The sequence below is a fragment of the Drosophila ananassae genome, chromosome 3R (genome assembly GCF_017639315.1).
Source record: "Drosophila ananassae strain 14024-0371.13 chromosome 3R, ASM1763931v2, whole genome shotgun sequence".
Lineage (NCBI taxonomy): Eukaryota > Metazoa > Arthropoda > Insecta > Diptera > Drosophilidae > Drosophila > Drosophila ananassae.
The window spans coordinates 12,209,104-12,235,439 of NC_057930.1; the positions used below are offsets into that span (position 1 = coordinate 12,209,104).

Consider the following 26,336-nt stretch of genomic DNA (forward strand, 5'->3'; position numbering starts at 1 on the left):
GAACTTAACGAGCCCCCAAAAAATGAGAGAGAGAGAGCCTGCACTTGTGCCTTAAGTGGGTGCCAGTGTATGTGTGAGTGTGTGTATCTCCCACTGAGATTTGAGATTGGAATGCGTGATAGTGGCAGAGAGAGAGCAACAGAGCCGGAGAGCGGGTTCAGGCCAGGTTGGAATGGCTGCAAAGAATTTGGCTACGTTAAAGAAAAACAACAAAAAAACTAAAAAGAAAAAAAAAAAGAAAAACACAAAAAAAAATTATAACTCTCGCACACAGTTACAGTTACATCTACAGCCCCTATCTCAAATAAAAAAATAAATAAACCAAAAAGAAAAGAAAAACATTCGCCAAGGCACACACATCCACCAGATACTACAAAAAAATCAGCAACAACAACAACAGCGCCACGAAAAATGTAAATAGCAATAAAAGAAAAACAAACTTCAAAGGAGAATCCCAGTAGCTGACTGCTGTGTCTCAGTGTGAGTGTCTTTCCCATATGTGTGTATCTGTGTGTGTGTGGAATTCCAATGGCTTATCTCGGGAGAAGATGAAGGCGAATGGAGTGGGTTATAGTGGGGGAGGAGGGGCGGGGGAGTCACTGGAATGTGGAAACCTTCAAGAAAGGATTCATAAGATACATATATGTATCTTTTTTAAAAGGATATCTTAGAAATAAAATATTAAAAAAAAAGTTAAAAACCTAAAAGAGTTATGAGATATAATAGTTTTTATTCTTATCTTTTATAAAAAATATAATTTTAGAATTGAAAATCAAGGATCAGGGTAGTTTTTTATTTAATATTTCAAATTATTAGAATCTGATAAGATAGTAGGTTCTATGATTGAGTTTCCAAGTCCTCAAAGGACATACAAAAAATGTCCTCTCTCAAGACCTTCAAAAAAAAAAGAACATCTAGTAAAGTATCTAAGCCTTTTTCTTACAATCTTAAAATAAACTCCCTGGACGGTATCCCAAAGATAAAGTTAAGAAATGTGAAAGGGTTGGGGCAGACCCCGGCTTAGGGTGGGGGGTGATGGGAGAGAAAGAGAAGGAGAAGAACCCCAGGGGCAGACCGCTGGCCATTTGTATGAGCACCTCTGCCAGCGTCTCTGCTGCTGCCTCTGCCGCGACCGGCGTCCTCTGCTGCTACGATATCGTCACTTGGGCGCATTCCTCAGCATAATATGAGCTTGATTTGCTGGATTCTTTTTGCCTCGCTCGCTCTCCCCAAGCCACGCTTGAAATTATTTTTTTTTTTCGAGGGTTTTGTTTTCCTTGTTTCTCTCCTTTTTCTCCTTGGGCACCCCAAGCCCCCCACCACTCCACCACCACTGCCACTGCCACCACCTAGAAGCTGCTGCTACAAATATGCGGCATACACACGCCCCACCTCTCGACCATGGGGCGGGGGGAGAGTTGGGGCAACAGGCAATGGGAATAGCCAGGAGAGAGTCTTTAACAAAAGTCGGAGAGTCGAGAACCCAGGCACCGGAGAATCGAGAATCAAGAGAGGTCGTCTTGGCCATGGTCATAACTTGTTGGTGAATGGGGGGGGTGGGAGAGCTGGGGTGGGGGAGAAGCAGGTGATAGATGGAAAGAGGGAAACGAAGGGGGCGGGCCAACAGGAGAGGCGGGGAACCGATGGGAACTCTCTGACCAAGGCCTTCGATTTTTTCGAGTGTATTTGCTTAAGTTTTAAGATTTAATTAAAAGTGTTATTAAAGGTTTTTATTGTCAAGTTTATTTTGTAAAAAAATAATAAAATATAATAATAAAAAATTCATAATTTAAGCAGTTTTTCTGTACTTTTCTAGGCCTAAATAAACTTAAGACGCTGCCATAGAATGTACGGCATATATGTATATGTAAATATTCTGTAAAATAGCTGTTTATTCTAAGCCTCTCATTCTGTAATTCTAATAATAAAAAATAAAAATAAATAATTAATAATTTAAGTTTTTTCTTTCAATTTTTCTAATTATTCTAAAAAATTTAAAACGCTGCCATAGAATGTACGGCAAAAAGAGCTACGAAACGGGGGCTAAGATCTTCTAAATTATTCATTTTTTTTAGTTATCAGGACATTTTTTCAAATAATATAATTCTAAAGTATTATAATAGTATGTATAATATTTTAAAAACTTTTCTAAGCCTTAAATTTGTAGGACCCATGGCTGTAAAAACCAACTAGAACACCCTTATTATCTAATAATCCCTTATATCTCTTGAAACTTTATTATTATTTAATTTAGAGTGTCAATATCTTCGACTTCTTGGATTTAAAGGCTTTTCATTCGTTGTTTTTTTTTTATGATTTTTATACAATAATATATTTATTTTTCTTGGTGTTGGTTATTCTTTCGTCTTTGGTCCGATCGCTGGTTCTCTAAGACCGGTTGTTGTTGCTGGTGTTTCTGTAAGCTGCCTTTTGGGCGCTACGTTCTTGGCCAACGTTGGTATGCACACACACACACACATTATGTATCTGTATCTGTGAGATAGGTTGTGGAGCCTGGCTGGTCGAGGCCGAAGTTTCGACCGCACCACAAAAGAGCAAAAATAAAAAAAAAGCAAAAAAATATATAAAAAAAAAAAATAAAGAATCAAGAAGAATTTTTTATGCAATTCCTTGAAGTCGATTTCAGTCTCCAGTCTCCGGGTCCAGAATTGGCGCGCAATTCTGGAGGTTTTTTTTTATGATTTTTTTTTGGGCTGGAGGAGCAGCTGCCATTGATCCTCTTTCTATTCAAAATTCCTATGGTTTTTTAAGGTTTTTTTATTGTTTTTTTTTTAAAGGCATTTTTTTGTTTGGTTTTTTTTTGGCCAAAGTTAAAAGTCGTTGGCGAATGATGATATGGCGAGTAGGCCTGGTAGGAATATATATTGAATAAGTCGGCATATGACGCGGATACCCAGTTGGAGATTGTTGTTGTTGGGCTGTTGCTATTGTTGTTGGTTGTTGGGGTCTATAGCTATTGTTGTTGTTATTGGTTGGGGTGTTTTTCGTTACGCTTCATTGCTGCTGTCGATGTCGATGTCGATCCGGCCCGGCCGTCGATATCGCTGATTGTCGCATACTTTCTACCCTTTTACTAATTGGGGAATTCAAACTATTCGAAACTATTTAAAGTCTGGGTTATTTGGTTATTCCCTATTCTAATCGGTTATATAACTAATTGGGGAATTCTACCTTTCAAAGAATATTCAAATTTATTAACTAATTCTATTTTAAGACTAGAATTAATTGAATTATTTTAGTTGATTATATTTATTGATAAGAAAGTGTCTTGGTAATGATATTTATTGACAATTTCTAAGAACTACCTGCACTTGAATTAGAATTATTCTTTTATTTCCTATTTTTTTAGCTTTATCTTAAGTCTTAAGTTGTATAAGAATTTTCCTGGAAAGAACCTTATCGATCCAATCCACTGATCAAGAGTATCGGAACCTTCGTTGAGTCGTTCAATAAAGTTTCCGTTTCAATTCGTTTGCTCGATTCGATTCGATTTGCTTTGTTTTTTTTTTTTTTGTTCTTTGTATTTTTTTTTATTATGGCCAAAAATATTTGTGCTGGCCACGATAATGTTAATGGAGATGCCCCCTCCGCAACCCCCTGTGCTAACCCCCTTTCTCCAAAGTCGTGTTCTGCCCATCATCATTCCTTCTGTCGAGGTATTTTTATTACTTTTGTTACACTAACTTACTTCCTATTCAGATCGCTGGCATTTAAGCTTTACTTTTTTTTTTGTTGTTGTTGTTCTTTTTTTTTATGGTCTCTGAATGTAAATAAAAAAAAATAAGAGAAGGGGGTGGTGGAGAGGGGAAGCGGGGGTGGGTCACCTGAATGGGCGTCATTCCACAGTTGATTGGCTTGGCTCGGACCGAGAGTTCGAATACTTCAACTCTGACCTTTGACTGGCGGGGTGTAGAGTTTGTTTTTTTATTTTTATTTTTATGGAGAATGTGGAATGTCAGGCACTACTCAGAAAATAAAGGTAATTTTTTTTTATTAAACTTAGAAGTAATTTTATTTGATTTTTATCTTTTTCTTAGATTCCAGAATTAGATCTTAGAATTTCTTAGATGTTTTTATATATATATTTTTAACTCTCCCTAATTTCTCTCTGTGTATTTTGGTTCCCCCCAAGTTATAGTCAGATCCAATCGAATCTCATAGCAGAGTCTAATCTGCCTACCCTACTTTCACTCCATTTCCAGTCGGCATCGAGACTCTGTGGCATCTCATTCGATTCGATTCAATTTATTCGAACCGAACTTGGATCTCTCTTTCTCTTTCTCCCCACTCTCTATCTATCTCTCTCTTAGTTTTAGTTGGGGGACTAAACTGCAATGAAATTTCAAGCTTCCAATCGATTTTGCGGCTGCTGTTGCTTGGGATTTGCCTTTTTTGGGCCTTGGAATGTTGCATGTTGCTGCCTCTGTGTTGCTGTTGTTGCTGCTGTTGTTCCTTGCTAAACCCCCGAAGCAACATCAACAGCAGTAGCAGGCAACAATGTGTTCTAAATAAATTCCAGTGAAATGAAATTCAGGGAGCAGGGAAGGGAGCCAAAGAGGAGCAGCAGATGTATGTATGTATCTTTCAGATACAAATTCTGTACGCTGAGGAGCGCAACGTGATTGCAATCTTTAGCATCGTCATCATCATCATCAGCAGCACCACCAGAGGCAGCAACATTTAAACAAAATTTAAGGTGTTTTTTAGGCAAATGTATAATATTTTTACTTAAATTTTATAGAAAAAAAAATATATTTTAAATAATAAAGTATTTTTTACTAAATAAGTTTAAGATATCTTAGCTTTTTATGTATCCCTTACAAGATACCCTGTAAATACCATTTGGCAGCAAGAAGGAGCGCAACACGAGGCACGAGGTTGCAAGGCCCCCAAGGCCCCAAAAAAAAAAAAAAGGAAGACACACACACACACACATACACCAAGGCGGCAGAGGACGCCAACGTCAACGTCGCGCGTGCGCAACTCGAACGGATGTTTACACTCACAAAAAATTAATATAATAATAGTTTTCAATAAAATTAGAAACTTTAAAGACAGAAAAAAAAAAATAAAACAATTATTAATAATTGTAAATATAGTCGAATTAAATATTATATTTTTTATAAATAATATTAACCTTCTCTCAGTGCATTTGTTTTGCCTGTTTATGTTGAGTTACCTGTTTTGGTCTTTCTGCAGCCTTTCTTCCTTTGCTGGAGATTTCTTCCCCCTTGGAAGTGGTGGAGAGGGGGATGGCCGTTGCAAAAATCGAAAAAATCAACCAAGGTCCGTACAGTAGCAGCTCGGTTTGTGCTTCTCTTTTTTTTATGCTTTTAATGAGCTTTTATATGGGCTGCAAGGATCGATTTTAAAAAAGGTATTCCGGTGGAGGAGCGAAGGGATGGCCCGGATGGCATCCCACCGAAGCAACCAACCAAATGCATCTCCATGTCAGCATCCCAAGAAGACGATGATGATGATGATGATTTTTACTTCTTGCGGTCTGCCCCCTCCTCCTTCTCCTCCAGGATTCTAAAGCCATCAATGGGATTGGCGGGTAAAGTATTTGGTTCCCATGGGTTAAGATTGGGGGGTGGGGGAGGGTAATGATTATTATGGTAACACAGTTTTGGGCAAAAATAGAAACAACCACAGGGACAAAAAAAAACACTTGTCAAAATAACAGACTATGGGATATGAGAGTTAAAAAACAATATAGAGTTAAAGACTAAAAAAAAAGGGGTTTAAAGATAATTATTTAACAGGTTATTTATTATTTAAGATTAATTAATAATAGATATATATTTTTTTTTGAATATTTAGAGCCAAAAATTAAACCTATTGTTAGTTAAAATTAGAAACTCTGAAGGGGTTAACTACTTCCTCTGAAGAAACCATACTCTAATAAAGGGGTTAAGTAATATAATATATAAAATATAATAATATCCTTTATATAGAGTCTATAAATTATATATAAGACCACCAGATCTTCCTAAATCTTATAAATTAAATAATTATAAATATGTGTTCAACTGGAATTTATTTTTAATTTGTAACAACATTTCTCTAAAATTTCTAGCTAAAGAATTTTTTGTGACTTGAAACTTGAAAGCACTTTCCGATCCAGATCTTAAAATGGGAAGGGGTCTAGGGGTATCTGGAGCCACGGCGAAATACCTTTCCCGTCGCGAGTCGCGACAGCTCACGGCTCAATCTGCAGCTGTCAGGTGTGGCCGGGCTAATTGAGAGTCGCGTTACGAGATCATCTTGACACTTTGGTCGGGATTTGGTTGGAGGGGCAACAGCGAACCAGCAAACCAGCAAACCAGCAATCGGTGGCAACCGGGAGAAGGCAGCAACATGGCAACTGGCAACATGGCAACAAGTTGAAAGCCCGGCACCTGCCGCCGGACGAGGCAAATCCGCTGGTGATTAACTAATCACAAGGAAAAGTGACTGTTTTGGGGTAAGGGAAAGGGGAAATTTGCGCTCATGTCTGTGATAAAAAATAAAAAATAAAAAAAAAATACTAAAAACCCGTCAAGTACTCGCAAATGCTGACGCATTCTTGGCCCAAAAGGCTGATAAGCGAATTCAATGCCAAGAAAAGAAAACGAAACTCTCCTCGAAACGGAAACGAGCAAATACAAGATACAGATAAAGATACACCTAGATGTCTAGATACACAGATACAAGTTCATTTTCAGACAAATATAATGTAAAGTTTCTAGGATTTGTAGGATATTAACTTTTAAACTATTTTGTTAATTATTAAAAAAGATCAAACAAAACATACAATAACTTGGCCTTAAAAATTGATAATGCCATTTTATGAGATTAATTTGCATTTTTTAAGAGTTGTTTTCAATAAGCACATCTATAATTCATGGAATTAATGGTTTTTCCGACTGTGTGAACTGTAAGTTGAATAATTTTTGTGGTTTTTTTTGGCACAACTGGAATTCGACTGAAAGAGAGGCCCTCTTTCGAGTGTTATTCAAATTTCGATTAGCATCTTGGCCCCCAAGACCGTGGGAGCTGTAATCCCCGGCTAAATAGAACTGTGGCCTCAACCCACCCTGTCAGTTCTCCCCCTCTCCAGTTCTAGGCTGATAAATATTTGGCTTTTGGATGCCAGCCCGATGAGTTCAACGACGTAGATCTTGTTGTTGCGGCGGCCGCTCATTTAATTTTCAAACATTTATTAACAAATATTTGGCGCTTATCATTTGTTCAAGTCAAACAGCCCGAAGAGTCAGAATAGCCAGAGCCAGAGCTTGGGGACACTCCCAACCAGAAGCAACCAGATGATCATCTGCAACCATCTAGTGGGTGTGGGAGGAGGAGGAGGAGAAGGAGGAGTATATGCCGCCGCATCACCAGATTTGCTGACCCGAACACCTGACAAATGGCCAAATATGCTAATGTAGACTCCGATTCTCTGTTGAATTTTTTTTTTGCACAACATCTGAGTCTGCTAATTAAAAAGAGGTTTCCAGTCTGGGGGTCTCACTCTAAAGTATTTTGCAACCACAACACGCCCACATGAATCATGAATTAGTTTCAGACCGAAAACGAGAGTCATTCATGAAGTACAATTGTCAAGTACCTGGCTCTGGATCTCGAGTGCCAGCAATTCCTCACTCGACACTCAAATTTGATTAAAAAATTGCCAAAAAAAAATCAACAAATGTGGAATTATTGTATTAGCTTCAACCGAAAAAAATACATATCATTCCTGGACAAATAAACATTAAAATTCTTTCGTTTTACGGGGGGGTTTTAAATCATTTTTTAAGGCAAAAGTCTTAAGATCCAACAGAATTTTTGTTAAAAAAATATAAAAATTAATAACAAATAGTTCAAATTTTAGTTACTAGAAGATTATAACTTATAGTGGACATCCATGTACTGAAGATTGGTAATGACCTCCTCTGCCTCAGGCATCACATCCTTGGCGGCATTCAGATAGGACTTGGCCCCCAGAATATCACCATTTTGGGCTGCCAGTACCGCCAGATTGTTCAGAGCAGCTCCATTCTGGGCATCCGAGGTGAGGCAGAGCTGCAGGCACCTCTTGGCCAAGTTGAAGTCCCCAGAGGTCTTGAAAAGGATATCAATTATAGCTATGTTAGTTCCCATAAGAGAGAAAGAGTCCTTACCACCGCCACAAAGCTAAGATTATACCAGACATCGGCCCTTTGTTCTGGCTGGGAGGATGTGGCCAGTGCTCTCTGGAAACAGGGTAGCACCAAGTCTATCTGTCCTCCATACAAGCAGCACAAGGCTATGTTGCAGTAGAGCTCCGGAGAATGGGCTCCGAGGGACAGAATACGGCGGTAGTACATGAGAGCCATTTCCGGATTGTTGTCATAGAAGTATCCCACGGCGATGCTGGCCAAGGACTCTATATTAATCGGCTGCAGCTTGGCCACCAACCTGTAGAGTTGTAGGCTCTCCTCCTGCTGCTCCATGGCCTGGTGGATCCGGGCCTGTTCCAGGCGGTAGATGACATCAAAGGGTCGCTGATCCGCAGCCTCGCTAATCAGAACCAGAGCCCTTTCCGGTTGCTTCAATCTCTGATACAACCTGGAGAGAAGCAAATAGGTATCCGGATGCGGAAAGCTGGCGAGGGATTGCTGGAGAAACGGTTCCGCTTTGCGGGGATAATGAAGAGCCAGGAGGCATCGCCCCATCTGCTGTGGCCACCACCAGGAGGCTGAGTTCTTGGACTGCCGTTGGACCTCCAGGACCGCCTGGCACAGCGAATGGGCCTTCTGGACGTCCGCCTCGTGGTAGAATAGGAACTGGAACAGAGCCTTAACCAGGGTCTCTCGTTCCGCGTAGATTGTGGGATTCAGCCGGGATGCCTGGTACAACTTGGCCGTGGCATCGCCCACATTGAAGGCCGCGGCGGAGGTGGCTCTCACCCGGGATGCAGTGCCGCAACGGGAGGCGGGGCGAGCCCCGCCCATCGATGATCCCGGCCGGCTGAGACTGGTGCCGGGACGAGCCACTGCCGCTGATCCTGGCCTGGAGCTATTCAGTCGCCCATCACTGGAGTGGGCCACTCCGGATCCCCGGCTGCGCTGCTGCCTCTGTTGGCTGGTGAGGGGGCGTGGCTGAAAGGCGGTCTTAATGCTGCTGCCAGGACGAGCTGCGGTGGCAATCCGCTCGAATTCCACTTCCTCAATGGCTGGAAACAAAAACAAATAAATATAAATCTGTATAAAATATATGTTTCTTTTTAAACCTTAATTAAAATAAAAAATAAAAGACATTCCACAAAAATTTAATTACTACTCCTGGAGGCCATCGACTCACCTTCATCCCCGTTCTCGTCCACCTCCAAGTCGTCCAGGTAGACACGCTGGGTTAGGGCACGCATCTTTAATTGCCACACGCCCTCCATCAGCCAAGTGGGCATCATGATGGATGCTCCCGAATCCGCTCCAGCACCAGCTCCCGTTCCGGCTCCTGCTCCTGCTCCAATTCTTGGCCTGGGGCCAATGCGTTGCAAATTGCTACCGAATCTGCTGCGGTTTTCGTGTTCCGCCTGCTGCTGGTGGAGCTTCTGCTTTTGGTTCTGCGCCTTTTCCTCCTCCTCCTCCTGGCTGTGCTCGCTCTCTTTGGTGGCAAACAGTTGGACATGGCCATCGTGACCGGCCTGCAGGAGGGCGTTGCACAATTCGGCACATCTCTCGTAGGACCGACGTCGGTACAGGGACACCGCCCTAAAGTAGTCCAGTTCCAGTGTCGCCAGCGTTGTCATCCTTCCAAAAATATTAATATTATTATTTATAATATTATTTTAAAAATATAAACATAAATAAAGCCCTCCTTTTTTCCCCAAGTGCTTTCTGTATCTGTGTCCAATTCAAGTGTCTGAATTCCTGAGCTTGGTTTCTTTTTTTTTTTTTTTTTTGTTTTTGGGTTCTTGTGCTGCTGCGATGGAATTTTAAAACCGGATGCGTGTCATTCCTCTGCCACATGCCCCTGCCCCATGCCACCCTCGAAAATGCAAGAGGCCATCAGGAATGTGGCTGCTGCTTCCTGCGGTTCTTCTCCTTTTGGCTCACCTTTCTTTGGTTTTGGTTTCTTTGGTTCCCAGTACCCTGTACCCAGTTCCCAATTCTCAATTCCCAGCTCCCAGTCGCCAGTCACCAGGCATCTTGTCTTAGTTCTTCGGCTCGTCTGCATGCCATCTAATTTTTCTATGCCCATAATTTGTACCTCGACCCGCCTACCTCTTCTCCTTGGGACTTAATTTGTGGATTCCTGCGGCAGCGGCACTTTTCTGTCTCGACTCGACTCGACTCGAATCAACTGGCAGGTATATTGGAAACCATATGGATATGAAAGGGTCTACGTCTTCCGGTTCGAGGCCATGTCGATTGCCATGGAGACCGAGAGCCGGGCCAAAACATTAATTGGCTTGTGTATTGCGCCTGTCCGGGGGGGAAGTCACCCTGTCGGCCTCAGCCAGCCGGCCACCCTGTTCGTTTACCTGGAATTCTAAATCTAATTCGAGTTCTAATCATTAATTTTTAATAGTCGTGTGGGTAATATAAGTACCATAACTATCAAGTCAATACAATCTCCCCGGAAGTAACCTAAAATTACAAAAATTCCATAGCCATAGGAAAGAATTATTTAAAGTAAAGGTAATTCTAAAAGGATTATTAAGATTTTTTATTAATTTTATTAAGATTTTTAGCGAAGAAATTATAAATAAAAAAAAAACTATTTTTATTCAGAAATCTCTTAAGAAAATCTCTTAAAAAAAAATTACATTTTAAAAACAATTATTAAAACATTTTGATTTAAAATTTACTTTAAAAATTTATAAATAAAAAAAAACAATCATTTTATGGCCTCTGTAGCCAATCATAAATGGGATCTAGTCCTACTTTGGTCACAGCACTGGCCTCCACAATGGTCACCTGCTGGCGAATCTGCTTCTGCAACTTGGACATCTGGAGCATCAAGAGGGCCTCATTCCTCATCTGACGGTAGGAGTAGTCCATCTTGGCCAGGACCAGCAGGATCTTCACTTTCTGTAACCGGGGTTCGGTAAGAATCGAATAAAAAAGTACTCCCGCGGCGGAAATCTGGCAGAGATTGGATGTGTCCACCACGTAGATCAGTTTCTTTACATCCTCGAAATACTGTCGCCATAAGGGCGCCATGCTGCCTCCAATTTCCAGGATTTGAATGGATTTTGGTAAGTTTTTTCCGCCATGGGGTATATTGGCGCCTTGGGCGGATCCATCGGCTGGCGGGGGCTTGGGTTTGTCGCTATTTGGAGACTTGGTGGGAAAATGGATGCGATATATTCCCGTTCCGATGGTGGGCATGGAGTAACTGGTCTCATCGATGGAATCGGGATCCTGTAGAGCTTTCAGAAGATGAGTTTTTCCGGCTCTTTTAGGGCCCAAACAGATGCAAGATGTCATTTCCCTATTTACTCGGCCTATTTATTGATAAAATACGAGTTGCCTTGGAAACAAGAAATAAAAGTTAAAATTGAGGAAATTAAGTATATTTTTTTTATTTTTTAAATCTAAAACAATTATAACAAAGAAGTTCTATAATTTCTAAATTGTTTTTCTCTTTAGACACAGTAATGTGTAAAAAAATAAAAACGAAGCTTAAATTATAAAAAAAAAAAAGTATGTAAAAAATCTCTCTAAAAAATCAATCAATTGTATAAAATAAAATAAATAATAATAAAATAAAATAAATAATTGTTTTTAATTTTAAGAAATAAGTGAAAATTTTAAAGCCTAAACTTGAACTAAAGCTACTTTCAAGTAAACGATTTCAAAAATGTGAATTTTTGTATAAAAAAGTGTTATAGAGAAATGCGTAAAAGAATAAATAGAAAATATATTCAAAAGCTTACAAAAGAGTTATAAATAAAAGTTTAAATTTTCTTCGTTATGCGAATTTGGGCGATTTCCAACCCTAAAAACCTAGCGCCACCTAGGATATCGATAAGTACCGATATTTTTAAAGCCTCATGGTCACATTGATTGCTGTCTCATGCTGTAAACAAATTGCAATCCCTTTAAAATTTAAAATTTTACACAAAAATGACCCCAGATACAACCAGGGACATTGGATTCGACAGACAATTCGCTGTAGAGGTGAACGGAGTTCCCACGGAAATAGTATTCCACGGCTTTGCCAACAAATGGTTTTTGGTAATCACTCAGTTGGGAAAGATTCCCGGCATTTTTAACGTAACCTTCGATGTGCGAAAGGACGAGCGCATCCTGCCGCTCCTGCACGGACCCGTGACCAACCCCGAGTTCCACGTGTCGGTGGGTATAAATATGACTTGCTGTCTGGGTCTGGACACGGACGAGATTCGCAGCGCCATCCAGTTTCTGGTAAACCGGACGGGTCTCAACAAGTGCCCCTCGGAATTTGTGATCGGACTTGGCCTGAAGACTATCGACGGGCCCAATCTGCGCTCCCTGGCCAAAGTACTCGAGGAAGTGGTCTTTTAGTTTTAAATTCTTGTTATTTATCGACTTAATAAAAACTGTATGACAGGAATTATACAAAGTCTGTTCTATGTGCGATATTTTATTAAAAAGTTCTGTAGAACAACCACCCTATAAACAAGCCATTATAATATAAGATAATACTTGTTTTACCTAATAAGAATGGTATACAAATTTGGCTATAAGTGGCCTGAACAGAAATCTATTATAACATTATAATCTGTACAAAAATCTGTAGATCTATGCCAACAAAAATACTGCCAGCACACTGGCATATATAGTCTCTGTGTTAGTTTGTTTCATAGATCATGTAGATGATCTATAAACTCCGATTGTTAATTAGAGAATATGTACAATATCTACAATTTTGAAACTAAAATCATGTCCAAAAAGTGTCTAATTAAATTTGGCTAATAGGAAAACTGAGAGCCTAGACAAAATATATAATTTTCATTACATTTCGAGGGTAATCACTTCCTTGTTAGGAGTTATTCTGGAGAGAAACTGAGGATTATATATACATATATATTTTATATATATATTTCAAAAGTCCTTATTTAAACATGTGTATTTTTTAAACCATTAGCTACCCCTTTAGTTTTTTAAGAGTTTTTTTACTAACCCATTTGATTTACAAACTGGGCATTATAATTTACTTTTCAAATCTTTTATGAGTGTTTTGAAAACTATTCATTTTTTAGATAGATTTTCTTAAAATGTAGAACGTAGCCTCTACTTTACTATTCCATTTGGTATTCCATTACAAACTGGGCATTATAGATTCGTTTTCAATTCTCAAATCTCAGTTACCACGACCAATGGTGTCTTCACCCAATATTTTTCCAATTATTTGCAAAAATTCACAGATACACCATAGGGATAAATGAAACTATCACTTTTGTTTATTTTTTTTAGCAAACGTTTTCTATATTTTCTCGATTTAGGTACATTAAAACGTGTACACAGATCGGAAAAAGTCGAAAACACGTCCACCGGAGGATTAGAGCACAAACACAACAGTTGTCAGGTCGGTATGCGGGTTCTGGGACCTCCTTCGGAGAATGCTTAATCGAACAGACCGAAGCCCATGTCATCGTCAGACTGGTCGGATTCCTCCTCCTTCTTCTTCTCTTCCTTCTTGGCCTCGGCAGCGGGAGCAGCACCACCAGCAGCGGCAGCAGGAGCAGCTCCAGCAGCGGGGGCGGCACCAACACCGGATCCGATGCTTGTGATCAGGTCCTTGACGTTGATTCCCTCCAGGGCCTTGGCGAACAGACCGGGCCAGTAGGGCTCCACCTCGACATTGGCGGCCTTCAGCAGGGTGTTGATTTTCTCACCCTAAAATGGTTGGGAAACAAAAAATATTATATTTCATTTAAATAATACATTTAACCCTTTTGCGGATCTGTCAAATCATTCAAAAAGATGGAACATTTCCTTCGATTTTTAAAGATTAGGCTTTCCGACAAAAAGTCATAGGAGTTGGGGCTTACAGTGACGGCGACGTCATCGTCGACCAGGATGAGGGAGGCGTAGACGCAGGCGAGCTCGGCTTTGGTAGACATATCGAAGTGCTGTGACTAATTAATTATTGTGCAAGTTGCCAAAAATTAATTTGTTTATAAAAAATGGCCTTAGCTCGGGCGAGAACAAGCACGCTGGTCGAAATCTTAAACCGGAAAGAGCTGTAGAAGGTTGCCAGACAGCAGATATCACCACCGGTGTTATCGGTGTTTAATTAAATATCGATAATTTTTTTTATCAGCTCTGAAATATGTCGTATCGTAGTTAAAATATATTTATTTTAAATTAAGTTAATCCAGGTTATTATACTCCAAAAAATATATAATTAATCACTGATTAATAATCAGGCATAAACAATTATGTATATTTTATTTAAGTTTATCAGGTAGTGGTTGCCTGTATCTTATGCACTACGGTCACACTATTAAAAGGTAAACATAACAGAGCGCGCGAAAATGTCGGACAACGAAGATATGGAAATCAAGCAGGAAAATGAAACTATTGAGGATATAGACGAGAAGGAAGACAAGCTGGAGGAGGAAGACATTACGGAGACCAATAAAATCACCTCTCTCAAGACTCTGGGACCATTTATTGCCTCAAAAGAGAACAGCAAGAACACAGTTTACCTGAGCGATGTACCCGCTGTCTGCAAGGATAAACCCTGTATGTTGGGCGTTGACGAGGCGGGGCGTGGTCCTGTCCTGGGGCCAATGGTCTATGGCATCGCCTACTGTCCACTGGAGAGCAAGAAAGCCCTTGAAGATCTCGGCTGTGCCGATTCCAAGCAGTTGACCGAGGAGAAGCGTGATATCATATTCAACGATATAAACACAAAGGACTACGCCACCAGCTGTATTGGCTGGGCCGTCGAAATTATTTCACCCAACACCATCAGCACCAGCATGTACCGGCGTTCCAAGTGCTCCCTGAACGAGGTATCCATGGACTCGGCCATGGGCTTGATCCAGCAGGCGATTGATGCCGGGGTGAATATATCGGAGGTATACGTGGACACAGTGGGTCCTCCGGAGAAGTACCAAGAGAAGCTTCTCAAGCGTTTCCCCACCTTCAAGATAACAGTGGCGAAAAAAGCCGATTCCACGTACCCCATCGTTTCGGCTGCTAGTATCTGCGCCAAAGTCACACGCGATCACGCCTTGAAGGTTTGGAACTTCCCCGAGGGCTTGGTCATTAAGGATAATGCCTTTGGTAGTGGTTATCCCGGTGATCCGGTCACCAAACGCTTCCTGGCTGAGCACATTGATGTTGTTTTTGGATTCCCTCGATTAGTCCGATTCAGTTGGTCCACGGCGGAGAACGCCCTAGCCGACAAAGCTTTTGACATGGAGTTCGATGAACCGGATACGGAGAAGCCCAAGTACGCAGGAACCAAGCTCACAAAGTTCTTCAAGGGCACCACCAAATCGGGAGAGGTCATCCGCGAAGAGTGCCGCTTTTTCAAGCAACGACATCTGGCAAACGTCATCGATTTTTAAGTTTTCTATAATATTTTTTCTATAAAGTTTATTATTTTAATAATATATTAAATAATTAGATAAAAAGTATAGATTGTTACGATCGTTTGGAGGGTTATTAGTATCAATCATTTTCTGGATCTAATAATTTAAAACATATGTATTACTTAACATATTAATCAACCACTGAGATCCTAGAATTCCATTTCCTAGCTCCGAAAATGTCCAAATCTCAATTAAAGTACAACCCAAGTAAAAACTCATTCATAATTTTTAGCTTTAATGGATCTTGCTGTTGGTTTTGTGTTTTCGCCATTCTCGTGTTATTTATAATCCTTAGGGTTACGTTCGTTTTACAGACTACTTGGGGATGCAGTTACACTGTTCTGAATGTATGCGTGAATCGGTCCGATCTGATCTGAATCCTTATTCCCTCCGCCACTGGCGGATACGGACGGAGGGAGGGTGTGTAATTCTTAGTTGCTTCGGGGTGACATCATCGATCGACACAATAACAAAATGCATTAAGTTATACTAAACGATTTCTGTATAAAAAAGGGTATTCTTAAAAACATAGAGACTTAAAACTAATTTTTAAAAAGAAGCGAGTCACGTTCCAAAGGTCACAAGGGGAAGCACAACCAAGTTTTGCCCCCTAAACGAGTCCTTGGAACTGCTCATTGGTTATATGACTCAGGACTAAGCGTACGAAAAAGACAGGGGACAAATAAATTGGGGGTTGGGGAATCTGGGGAATAGAATCTTAAAAAGCTAATTAGAACTTAAAGCAGTTACAAATACAGATTGCAGGGGCGGGATAGCTTAAAATGACATTATATACGGCCGAGCTCCCAAATCCAAGCTGATTGAATTTCAGAGAAACAGAATAGATCAAAACTTCACGGAAAATTTCCAAAATCAGAACTTCCACTTCTTCCAGTGAAGACGACGAGCAAGTCTTCTCTTAAAAGACGAAACTCTGCTGCAGCTGCACTGCCGGAGATCAGAACTTTCGCAGATCCAGGACAAACACACTGCCATCAGATGCACTAGCTCCCACTTTGGTGCCCTTAGAGTTCCAGCAAACCTCAAAGATGCCGCCGGTGCCCTTATAGCTATGCACCAGTTGTCCCGTCTGCGTGCTCCAAATGTGCACGCACTTGTCAAAGCTACCAGAGGCAAGATGCTTTCCGTCCGGACTGAACGCCACCGAGTATACCGGTTCCGTGTGCTTGGTCAACGTATGGATGCAGCTGCCCCGCTCTACGTCCCACAGTCTCACCGTCGAATCGAACGAGGCCGAGGCGAGGATCAGGTTGGTGTTGGGATTGTTAGTTCCCGGGCCCGTGGGCGACCACTTTATCGTGTAGATCTCCTTGGAGTGAGCCTGTAAATCGTGACAGCATCGATCTCTGTTCATGCTCCAGATTTTCAGGGTCATGTCGTCGGAACAGGAGGCCAGCAGTTGACCTTGAGGACACCACTTGATGGCGTTCACCTCGTTCGTGTGGCCCTTGAAGGTCTTAATTGGTTCGTTTACTCCCAGCCGACATACATGGATGCGCTGATCAGTACTGCAGGATGCGAAGGCCTGATTGGTCTGCCAATCCACATCCAAGGCCGGAGCGTTGTGGAAAGCGAATTGCTGAGTGCATTGTCCGGTAGAAGCGTCCCATATGATCGTCGTTTTGTCCACTCCGGCGGAGAGAATGTAGTTACCGCTCTTGTTCCACTTCAACGCAAAGATTGGACCCTTGTGCTGGCCCAGCGTGGAGGCCAGCCGACCGTCCGTCTTCCAGATCCGGGCGTAGCCATCATAACTACCCGTAGCGAGTAGAGAACCATCGCACTTTAAAGAGATTTCAAAGATTAGCACTAAAATTCATTATTATTAAGGATGATACTTACATTCCAGTCCAGAGAGGTGACGTCCTTGTTGCTGGGCACCTCGGCACCACCCTTTTGGATGCAGTGTCGCAGCACCAGCTGATTGGAGTTGCTGTTTGCGTCGGACATATCCCAGATTCGGGCAGTGCTGTCGCCCGAGCCACTGGCCAACAGATCCCGGCTCGGATTCCAGGCGCAAATGAACACCTCACTCTCGTGGCCGCGCAACACGCGGGCCTTGGATTCGGGTATCTCGATACTTTCGTCAATTTCCATGGGCACAAGGGGAGTTCCGGTGCCGCCGCTGCCAGTGGACGAGGAGATGGTCCCACTGGGTGCCGTGTTTTGGGCTGTATTGGAACCAGCTTGTACGTTATTGCCCTGCGCTCCCACTCGAATGGTAACAGCGCCTCCGACCGCTTTCGTTCCTGCTGCATTGCCTCCAGCTGCCGCTGCATCCGGGTTGGAGGTGGAGACGTTCCCGCCTGTGGGTATTACCCCGCTGGAAGGCTGCTCCCCGCTACTAGACGTACTGCTGTTTCCATTTGTGGAAGTGGAGGAGGCTCCATCATCGGCGCTGGTGGAATTAGCGTTGCCGGCATTGCCTCCGCTGGAGCTACCTGGTTCGTTTGAGTTTGGCGCCTTTTTCTGACCTGCTCCTGCCGCGGTGGCCGTGGCATCTCCGCCAGCTGTTGTACTGCTGCTGTTGCCTCCTCCGCTGGCGGGATTTGAACCGGATCCGTTGTTTCCAGAGCTATTGCTACCCGCATTGGTTCCAGAGTTGCCACTGGAGTCTACCTCAACGGTGGTCTGATCGGTGGGCGTGCTGGTTCCTGTGGTGCTGCCGGCGCCTGTTTTGTTCCCTGCCCCAGCTCCCGCTACTCCAGTTCCGGGCTCCACTTTAATCTCGGTCTTAGTGTTGCTGTTGTTTCCTCCGGCAGGAGCTGAGGAGTCCACTGATCCCGGTTTTCCCGGCTCTGTTTTGACAACCGGCTTCAGGGGTTTAACCTCCGGCATCACGGCGTCAATGAGGGAGAGTCCCTCGACCGGTCGAGCCATCTCACCATCCTCCCCGACGCTCCACTCCACCTCTGTGTAAAGTAATCCTTTCTGCAGGATGGTAAGCAGGGCAGCTGGCGGCACCAGAGCTCCATTGATATTGCTCTGTGATATATGCGACTCGATGCCGAACACATAGGCCGAATGCAGGAAGCCTGCGAAAACAGAAAAAGACAAAAAGGCTAAGGGGGTGCTCCTCCGGGAGGTATATATGTAGCATTTACTAACCTGACTCCTGCAGATATCGGTAAACTAGAAAGTTCACCTCGTCGCTGGAAAAACTCATGGCTCCCGCTCTCCCGATGGTGACTTGCTAGCCAATCTTTCAATGCCAATAATTATGTTTTTGCGGTAATCGAGACACATGAACTTCTGCTGCGTAACACATGCGTCTCATCTAGCACGCTCTCGTTGGGGCTTCCGCTCTCTATCTCTCTCTGCTCCTCCGGTCGGATCTAGAGCTTCTCCTGGTCACCGATTGTCGTTATGCTTATCCTGTCCTTAATGGTGCTATATTTTCCAGTTAGCCGCCAGATGCGAGAGCATTCTACATATTTTTCCACAAATAAAAAACCAGCGCAAAAAAATGGCGGAGTTTGTCCAGGGTGTCGTGCGTTTAGGGTGGCGCTAAGCGGCATTTTGTGTGCAGGCAGTGTGACGTCACAAAATTATTGGTATATGGTAAAATATGTATCAAGTTTTAAATATGTTAATGATTTTTTAAAACAAACTAATTTTTTTTAAGTTATAATTTTTGTGGCTCATTATATTATCTATTTAAGAAATCTGGTTTTCGATACTAAATATTTTGAATAGCTTATATTTTAATTAAAAGTTAAAAAATCTTTGTCTTATTGTATAAAATTTAAGATAATTAAAACTTAAATTAAATTTATGTAGTTTCATCATCTTAAAACATTTAAACTTACGAAGAGATAGAGATGTATCCCTGGAACCGCTAGGCACTCTACGTTGGGCACACAATATATTTTTATTTGTCTTTTCTTATTCTTTTTTAAAGACCAGGTAGAATATCTGCATGAAAATAAAATGTTGATCAAGGAAACAGAAATATATATATATTTTGTAAAGCCTCATAAAAGGTATACCCTCTATAAGGTTTCCGCCAATTCTTGGTCCTTGGTTATCCAGATGTGATGTGGTTTCGGCCACACTAATCCCGCCACTCGCGCCCACTAGATGGCTCCACTCACTGGCAGCGAGAGAGAAGAAAAATCAATAGAAATTTTCATTTTAGTGGAACTGCTCTGCATTCGGCAAAAGTTAATAACAAATCGCGGCGATCAGCGAGGCGAAGCGCCCAGGCAGGTGGAGTTACATAAAGTTCGTTACCGCCAAGCGACCCACACATTCCGAAGCCAACACCCCGCATCGCCTTGGGCCAAATAAAAAAAAAAAAGGGAGGCCAAGAGACGCTCCGCGAAACTCCGATCTCCTCCTCCTCCTCGTCGTCCGCCTAAGAAATTCCAAAGCGAGCTCCAACGATTTTCCCCACGGCTTCTGCTGCTGCTGCTCTAAAATAATCAGAAAAGTAAGCTTCCCCAAATATACGCCCATTAATGTTTTGTTTCGGGGGGCATCGCAAGTATTTTTTTTTATTAGCGAACGAAACGCCTTCGTCATCCAGCAGAGAAAAAAAAAAAAGTGACGTGACATGAAAGCCAGAAAAGAAAAGAACGAGCGCACAAAGAGTGAAATAAAAAACAGAACATAAAACGAAACAGAAGCCGGTGGTCGTCCGAAAAATAATGCACAAGTGCACAAATCGCCAAATCGTCCATAGTCGAGAGCGAATAAAAGCAACAAAAGTCGCGAGCGAGGTCAGAAAATCTTTATCAGCGTTCAGACGCTGCCAAGTTGCAAATAAATCGGTTGCCAAAAGTGCGGGGGAGTACCTTCCACCCAGTCCCAGTGCAACCCACCCCCCTTCACCACCCATACCCAAAATGTCAAAGTTCGTTTAATAATAAACGTAGAGATTAACTTAGATGGCTATTTTATATTTTATTTTTATCTACTGGGACATCCTCCCATTCAAAAAATGACTCTTATCTTAAAAAGTAAAGATAGAATTAAATAAAATCACAAAACTTGACTTAAAATAATTAAATAAAACAAATATCAACACTATATTTCTAACACATTTAATTAAATATTTAAATAATTAGAAAAATGTATCTACCATTTTAGGGCGAGAAAGCGAGACTCTGGTCAGAGAAGGTCCGGAAGCGGCAAGAGAGACAAGGCGGCACATACCGAGCAAATACTATATATCTCCGATCCGACGTCGAGTTCGAGCGATAAGAGCGCCTCGAGACTCGACCGCCTCCCATCGAACATTTTCTTGCGACCCCAGTTTGCATAAAACCAGCGAAAATTAACAAGCTAACTACAATGGCGCCGGTGCGGGGGGATGGCATGAGAGGCCTGGCCGTCTTTATATCGGATATAAGGAATTGTAAGTGCTGGGGATCTTTCTTGGGTAACCAAACTGTCATTAAACTCAATTGAACGAGAGGGCCGAGTACCGAGGGCAGCGAAGAGATTTTTCCATAGGGGCGGAATCAGCGCTGTTTCTTTATAAATTACCAGGAGAACCCACAGAACACAGCACTCATAACAATAACTCGGACGGGCCTACAGTAGGCAATCGATATGGATAATATGTATATATTTTGAGTACAAAATCTACCAAGATAGAGCTCTTTAAACTACTAACATCTCAATAGTTTAGTAAAGTGAATAATATTAAATTTGTTAAAAATAATAACTTATCTATATCCCACTGTTGTGCCCAAAAATGTAGACAATTGTTTACTTGACGCTTCACTCTGCCTGTGTATTGTGTGGCATTATCGTCGCCAGTAACACTAGTTACTGGTTGTGTGCGACTGGTTTGTGACCAGCATATCAGCGGATCGGTGACTGGTACTAATTGGCGCCTATGTGACCGACCATGGAGAGCGTAGCCGGCAGCTGCTGCTCTCCCAGAAACGGAAAAGAAAGCGAAGCTTCCGTTGACGAATTTTTTCTACTATTTTATTGTGAATTTCCTCCCATGACCTTGACCCATTTTCAATTGTAGTTAATATTTGACGAATTCTTTTCCTTCCCAGGTAAAAGTAAAGAGGCGGAGGTGAAGCGCATCAACAAGGAGCTGGCCAACATTAGGAGCAAGTTCAAAGGAGACAAAACCCTAGATGGTTATCAAAAGAAGAAATATGTCTGTAAGCTGCTCTTTATATTTCTACTGGGTCACGACATCGACTTTGGCCATATGGAGGCGGTTAACTTGCTGTCCTCCAATAAATACTCAGAGAAGCAGATTGTAAGTGTCCCCAGTCAAGGACTTTCAATCCATTTAATAACAATACTTTCATTCCAGGGCTACCTGTTCATTTCGGTGCTGGTGAACACGAATAGCGATCTGATCCGACTGATCATCCAGTCGATCAAGAATGATCTGCAGTCGCGTAATCCGGTGCACGTGAATCTGGCACTGCAGTGCATCGCCAATATTGGTAGTCGGGACATGGCCGAATCGTTCTCGAACGAAATTCCCAAGCTGCTCGTCTCGGGCGACACCATGGACGTGGTGAAGCAATCGGCGGCGCTGTGTCTGTTGCGTTTGTTCCGCTCCTCGCCGGATATTATACCCGGCGGTGAGTGGACTTCGCGCATCATTCACTTGTTGAATGATCAGCATATGGGCGTGGTCACAGCAGCCACCTCGCTGATCGACGCCTTGGTGAAGCGCAATCCGGACGAGTACAAGGGATGCGTAAATCTGGCCGTCTCTCGCCTATCCAGGATAGTTACGGCAAGCTATACTGATTTGCAGGTAAGATATTTGGATATATATCTTAAGGACTTAACTTAAAAGAGTTTTAAATTCTTCAGGACTATACTTACTACTTTGTTCCGGCACCGTGGCTGTCTGTGAAGCTTCTTAGGCTCTTGCAGAACTACAACCCCGTGACCGAGGAGGCGGGTGTTCGGGCTCGGTTGAACGAAACCTTGGAAACGATCCTTAACAAGGCCCAGGAGCCGCCAAAGAGCAAGAAAGTGCAGCATTCGAATGCCAAGAACGCCGTACTCTTCGAAGCCATCAACTTGATCATTCACAGCGACAGTGAGCCGAATCTATTGGTGCGCGCCTGCAACCAGCTGGGTCAGTTCCTCAGCAATCGGGAAACCAACTTGCGCTATCTGGCTCTCGAATCCATGTGCCACCTGGCTACCTCGGAGTTCTCGCATGAGGAGGTGAAGAAGCACCAAGAAGTCGTTATTCTCTCGATGAAGATGGAGAAGGATGTGTCGGTCCGTCAGATGGCGGTGGATCTATTGTACGCCATGTGCGATCGTGGCAATGCCGAGGAAATTGTTCAAGAGATGCTCAACTATCTGGAGACGGCCGACTATTCCATTCGCGAGGAGATGGTCCTCAAGGTGGCCATTCTCGCTGAGAAGTACGCCACGGATTACACATGGTAAGTAGTGGTTAGGAGGCTTCTTAGACAATCTCTAACCCTTTGTTTCATTCGATCTAGGTATGTGGATGTAATCCTTAACTTGATCCGTATCGCTGGCGACTATGTGTCGGAGGAGGTGTGGTACCGTGTTATCCAGATAGTTATCAACCGCGAGGAGGTACAGGGCTATGCTGCCAAGACAGTGTTTGAAGCCCTTCAAGCGCCAGCTTGCCACGAGAACATGGTCAAAGTCGGTGGCTATATTCTCGGAGAGTTTGGAAACCTGATCGCCGGCGATTCTCGTTCAGCGCCGTTGGTGCAATTCAAGCTGCTGCACTCGAAATACCATCTGTGCTCGCCGATGACGCGGGCACTGCTGCTCTCGACCTATATCAAGTTCATTAATCTGTTCCCGGAGATTCGTACTAACATCCAGGACGTGTTCCGGCAACACAGCAATCTTCGGTCCGCTGATGCGGAACTTCAACAGCGAGCCAGCGAGTATCTGCAGCTGAGCATTGTGGCATCGACGGATGTGCTGGCCACCGTACTGGAGGAGATGCCATCGTTCCCGGAGCGTGAGAGTTCGATTCTAGCGGTGCTGAAGAAGAAGAAGCCTGGCCGGGTGCCAGAGAACGAGATTCGGGAATCGAAGAGCCCAGCACCGCCATCAGTGGCACAGAATCAGAACAATGCCCACGTGAACAACTCGCACAGCAAGCTGAACAACAGCAATGCGAACACTGATCTCCTTGGGCTGAGCACACCACCATCGAATAATATCGGGAGCAATAGCAACAGCACCCTCATCGACGTCCTTGGTGACATCTATGGCAATAGCAACAATAACTCCAACGCTGTCTACAACACCAAAAAGTTTCTCTTCAAAAACAATGGAGTTCTGTTCGAGAACGAGATGCTGCAGATCGGTGTGAAGAGCGAGTTCCGTCAGAATTTGGGTCGTTTGGGGTTATTCTATGGCAACAAGACTCAGGTTCCGCTAACGGTGAGTTTGAATTATTTATTTTAAATATTTTATAATAATTATTAACCACCAATGTCCATTACAGAACTTCAATCCCGTACTGCAGTGGTCCGCTGAAGATGCGCTCAAGCTGAATGTGCAGATGAAGGCGGTCGAGCCGACCCTGGAGGCCGGCGCCCAGATCCAGCAGTTGCTCACAGCCGAGTGCATCGAAGATTATGCCGATGCGCCCACCATCGAGATCAGTTTCCGCTACAACGGCACCCAGCAAAAGTTCAGCATCAAGTTGCCGTTGAGCGTTAATAAGTTCTTTGAACCAACCGAAATGAATGCAGAATCCTTCTTTGCCCGATGGAAGAATCTCAGCGGGTATATTCAGATAATTCGAATGTGTTTTATTCCTCAATTACCATAATAATCTCTCTTTTAGGGAGCAACAACGGGCACAGAAAGTGTTCAAGGCTGGCCAGCCGCTGGATCTGCCTGGTGCCCGCAACAAGCTGATGGGCTTCGGCATGCAGTTGCTGGATCAGGTCGATCCCAATCCAGACAACATGGTATGTGCGGGCATCATACACACGCAATCCCAGCAGGTAGGGTGTTTGCTGCGATTGGAGCCGAATAAGCAAGCTCAGGTGAGTTTCAATTTATTCCTAATTGGAATAATAAAATATATAAACTGATATATTTTGCAGATGTTCCGGCTGACGATTCGGGCAAGCAAAGAGACAGTGACCCGGGAGATATGTGACCTGTTGTCGGATCAGTTCTAAGCCACAATCATGGACGGCGGGGAAGGGAGTTGGGGTCGAGTTGGGGCTACGAATGCCACTAAGCCACGGCGGCAACCACTTTATAATGCACAATCCCAATCAGCTAGATAAATATCAGAGCAGAACGGTCCCTTTAGTTATTGCCAGCGCCGCTCCCATCTCTTAATACACGTACCTTTCGTATCATCTCCAGGAGCAACGGAGAGAGCTTTACCAACCTGTCTGTCTATCTGTCCTGATTCCAGATCCAGATATCTGATTCCTGTCTTACGTTTATATATTTGAATAATACTTTGTTTTTGTAATCCCTACCCCCCCACTTTCCCTACACTATCCAATTTCAATCCCCGTATCACCTCTACACCCGAATCCGTATCAGAATTCTTTGTAAATGTTAAGCTCAAAAAGTTCATAGTAGTGCGAAGCGAAGAGAACATAATTAGATTATGTTTAAATGTATGACAAATTATATATTGTTGCATCATTTCGAGGCAGTAGCAATTGGATATTATATACCTATTAACACAGATATACATTCATACAAACCACATACATATACCTAGTATATACGTCGTTGTAATAAAAAACAGAAAACCAATACAAAAATCTAAGAAAAAAGGGATAAACTTTGCTTGCAAGCAAAACTATTAAACTGCATGCAAATGACAACAACAAGAAAATATGCGAATCGTTATCTAAATATTTATACATATATTGATTATTGCAATTGCATCCAAAACGAAATTCATGTTTAGTGTTTTTTGATTGTGATCCTGTGATCCTGTGATCCTGTGACCCCGATCCTGATCATTACAACAAAATAGACAAATAACTAGAGGATGGATCATCAAAAATTTACTCTTTTTTGATTAATCATTGTTGAGAAAACTTGAAAAATTAAAAAAATATGAAAATTTAATAGAGAAAAAATGAAGGGAAAAAAATCATTCAATATAATTATTAATATAATTATTAATAGCAGAATTTCTCAATTGATCCTGCGTATTATTTCGTTTCGTATGTGTACCATAGATAAAGCTGAGGATATAAACTAAATGTTGTGCCGCTTCCTTGGAAGGGGAATCGATCTATATCGATCTTATATAGCACCAAGTATTATCTTAGCCGATTGCATCAGCAGTAGCGAGCCATACAGAATCTGCTGGGAATCATGAATAATAACCTCGATGGCGGCTCGAGGCGATGGCAGCCGATTATGAACAAAGAATTGTAAACTAAAATATACATTATATAGATACTGATACCGAATACCGATTTACCGATACTGAAAATTACTGGTCGTCGTTTCGTATATACTTATTATCACTCAAAACTCTCAATATCTTTCGTATCCATGTCGTCAGTTTGGAAGTGCAATAGTTAATTGTTACAAAAATTCCACAAAAATTCCATTAAAACACAAAAATACACTGAGACAAAAACAAGATTGACATCAGAATGGAGAAAACACAACTACATATAGCAAATGCAGGAATTTAACTGTAAACGTAAATAAATATGTATTTAAATAAACAAATAAATAAAGAATGGTTTAAATTTCAAGGGCCGATGTTGAATGTGAACCAGTAAGCCAAGTTTTTTTC

At 42.4% G+C, this 26,336-nt stretch overlaps 7 protein-coding genes across 7 annotated transcripts; 3 read left to right on the top strand and 4 right to left on the bottom strand.

Annotated features, from left to right (window-relative positions):
- Positions 1–7,753: 7,753 nt before the first annotated feature.
- LOC6503354 (tetratricopeptide repeat protein 8) lies at positions 7,754–10,410 on the bottom strand. Its single transcript, XM_001965333.4, has 4 exons — positions 10,269–10,410; positions 9,346–9,794; positions 8,184–9,217; positions 7,754–8,124 (listed from the first exon to the last, which is right to left on the bottom strand). The coding sequence occupies exons 2-4, from the start codon at positions 9,791–9,793 to the stop codon at positions 7,906–7,908; spliced, it is 1,701 nt and encodes a 566-aa protein (XP_001965369.1). The 5' UTR covers position 9,794; positions 10,269–10,410; the 3' UTR covers positions 7,754–7,905.
- A 303-nt stretch (positions 10,411–10,713) lies between these two features.
- LOC6503351 (ADP-ribosylation factor-like protein 16) lies at positions 10,714–11,534 on the bottom strand. The gene has a single exon (XM_001965335.3). The coding sequence runs from the start codon at positions 11,475–11,477 to the stop codon at positions 10,890–10,892; it is 588 nt and encodes a 195-aa protein (XP_001965371.1). The 5' UTR covers positions 11,478–11,534; the 3' UTR covers positions 10,714–10,889.
- Positions 11,535–12,031: 497 nt separating this feature from the next.
- LOC6507414 lies at positions 12,032–12,585 on the top strand. Its single transcript, XM_001965336.4, has one exon. The coding sequence runs from the start codon at positions 12,117–12,119 to the stop codon at positions 12,534–12,536; it is 420 nt and encodes a 139-aa protein (XP_001965372.1). The 5' UTR covers positions 12,032–12,116; the 3' UTR covers positions 12,537–12,585.
- An 849-nt stretch (positions 12,586–13,434) lies between these two features.
- LOC6503349 (60S acidic ribosomal protein P1) lies at positions 13,435–14,265 on the bottom strand. The gene is made up of 2 exons (XM_001965337.4): positions 14,027–14,265; positions 13,435–13,871 (listed from the first exon to the last, which is right to left on the bottom strand). Exons 1-2 carry the CDS (start codon positions 14,096–14,098, stop codon positions 13,599–13,601), a joined length of 345 nt encoding a protein of 114 aa, XP_001965373.1. The 5' UTR covers positions 14,099–14,265; the 3' UTR covers positions 13,435–13,598.
- Positions 14,266–14,438: 173 nt separating this feature from the next.
- Positions 14,439–15,798, top strand: LOC6507425 (ribonuclease H2 subunit A). Its single transcript, XM_001965338.4, has one exon. It carries the CDS (start codon positions 14,513–14,515, stop codon positions 15,554–15,556), a length of 1,044 nt encoding a protein of 347 aa, XP_001965374.1. The 5' UTR covers positions 14,439–14,512; the 3' UTR covers positions 15,557–15,798.
- Positions 15,799–15,802: 4 nt separating this feature from the next.
- On the bottom strand, positions 15,803–19,134 carry LOC6503347 (F-box-like/WD repeat-containing protein ebi). The gene is made up of 3 exons (XM_001965339.4): positions 18,710–19,134; positions 17,444–18,636; positions 15,803–17,384 (listed from the first exon to the last, which is right to left on the bottom strand). The coding sequence occupies exons 1-3, from the start codon at positions 18,765–18,767 to the stop codon at positions 16,539–16,541; spliced, it is 2,097 nt and encodes a 698-aa protein (XP_001965375.1). The 5' UTR covers positions 18,768–19,134; the 3' UTR covers positions 15,803–16,538.
- Positions 19,135–19,636: 502 nt separating this feature from the next.
- On the top strand, positions 19,637–26,295 carry LOC6507436 (AP-2 complex subunit alpha). The gene is made up of 9 exons (XM_001965340.4): positions 19,637–20,033; positions 20,693–20,960; positions 21,619–21,830; positions 21,888–22,343; positions 22,403–22,992; positions 23,053–23,980; positions 24,045–24,328; positions 24,390–24,594; positions 24,655–26,295. The coding sequence occupies exons 2-9, from the start codon at positions 20,897–20,899 to the stop codon at positions 24,730–24,732; spliced, it is 2,817 nt and encodes a 938-aa protein (XP_001965376.1). The 5' UTR covers positions 19,637–20,033; positions 20,693–20,896; the 3' UTR covers positions 24,733–26,295.
- Positions 26,296–26,336: the final 41 nt, after the last annotated feature.

Coding starts and splice junctions, on each gene's coding strand:
- LOC6507436 (XM_001965340.4), top strand. CDS start 20,897: ATGGCGCCGGTGCGGGGGGATGGCATGAGAGGCCTGGCCGTCTTTATA. Junction 21,831..21,887: donor AATACTCAGAGAAGCAGATT/GTAAGTGTCCCC, acceptor CTTTCATTCCAG/GGCTACCTGTTCATTTCGGT. Junction 24,595..24,654: donor AGCCGAATAAGCAAGCTCAG/GTGAGTTTCAAT, acceptor TATATTTTGCAG/ATGTTCCGGCTGACGATTCG.
- LOC6503351 (XM_001965335.3), bottom strand. CDS start 11,477: ATGACATCTTGCATCTGTTTGGGCCCTAAAAGAGCCGGAAAAACTCAT.
- LOC6503354 (XM_001965333.4), bottom strand. CDS start 9,793: ATGACAACGCTGGCGACACTGGAACTGGACTACTTTAGGGCGGTGTCC. Junction 9,218..9,345: donor GGACGAGAACGGGGATGAAG/GTGAGTCGATGG, acceptor TTTTGTTTCCAG/CCATTGAGGAAGTGGAATTC. Junction 8,125..8,183: donor ATCTTAGCTTTGTGGCGGTG/GTAAGGACTCTT, acceptor ATCCTTTTCAAG/ACCTCTGGGGACTTCAACTT.
- LOC6507425 (XM_001965338.4), top strand. CDS start 14,513: ATGTCGGACAACGAAGATATGGAAATCAAGCAGGAAAATGAAACTATT.
- LOC6507414 (XM_001965336.4), top strand. CDS start 12,117: ATGACCCCAGATACAACCAGGGACATTGGATTCGACAGACAATTCGCT.
- LOC6503349 (XM_001965337.4), bottom strand. CDS start 14,098: ATGTCTACCAAAGCCGAGCTCGCCTGCGTCTACGCCTCCCTCATCCTG. Junction 13,872..14,026: donor ACGATGACGTCGCCGTCACT/GTAAGCCCCAAC, acceptor CAACCATTTTAG/GGTGAGAAAATCAACACCCT.
- LOC6503347 (XM_001965339.4), bottom strand. CDS start 18,767: ATGAGTTTTTCCAGCGACGAGGTGAACTTTCTAGTTTACCGATATCTG. Junction 18,637..18,709: donor CCGATATCTGCAGGAGTCAG/GTTAGTAAATGC, acceptor CTGTTTTCGCAG/GCTTCCTGCATTCGGCCTAT. Junction 17,385..17,443: donor TCACCTCTCTGGACTGGAAT/GTAAGTATCATC, acceptor ATCTCTTTAAAG/TGCGATGGTTCTCTACTCGC.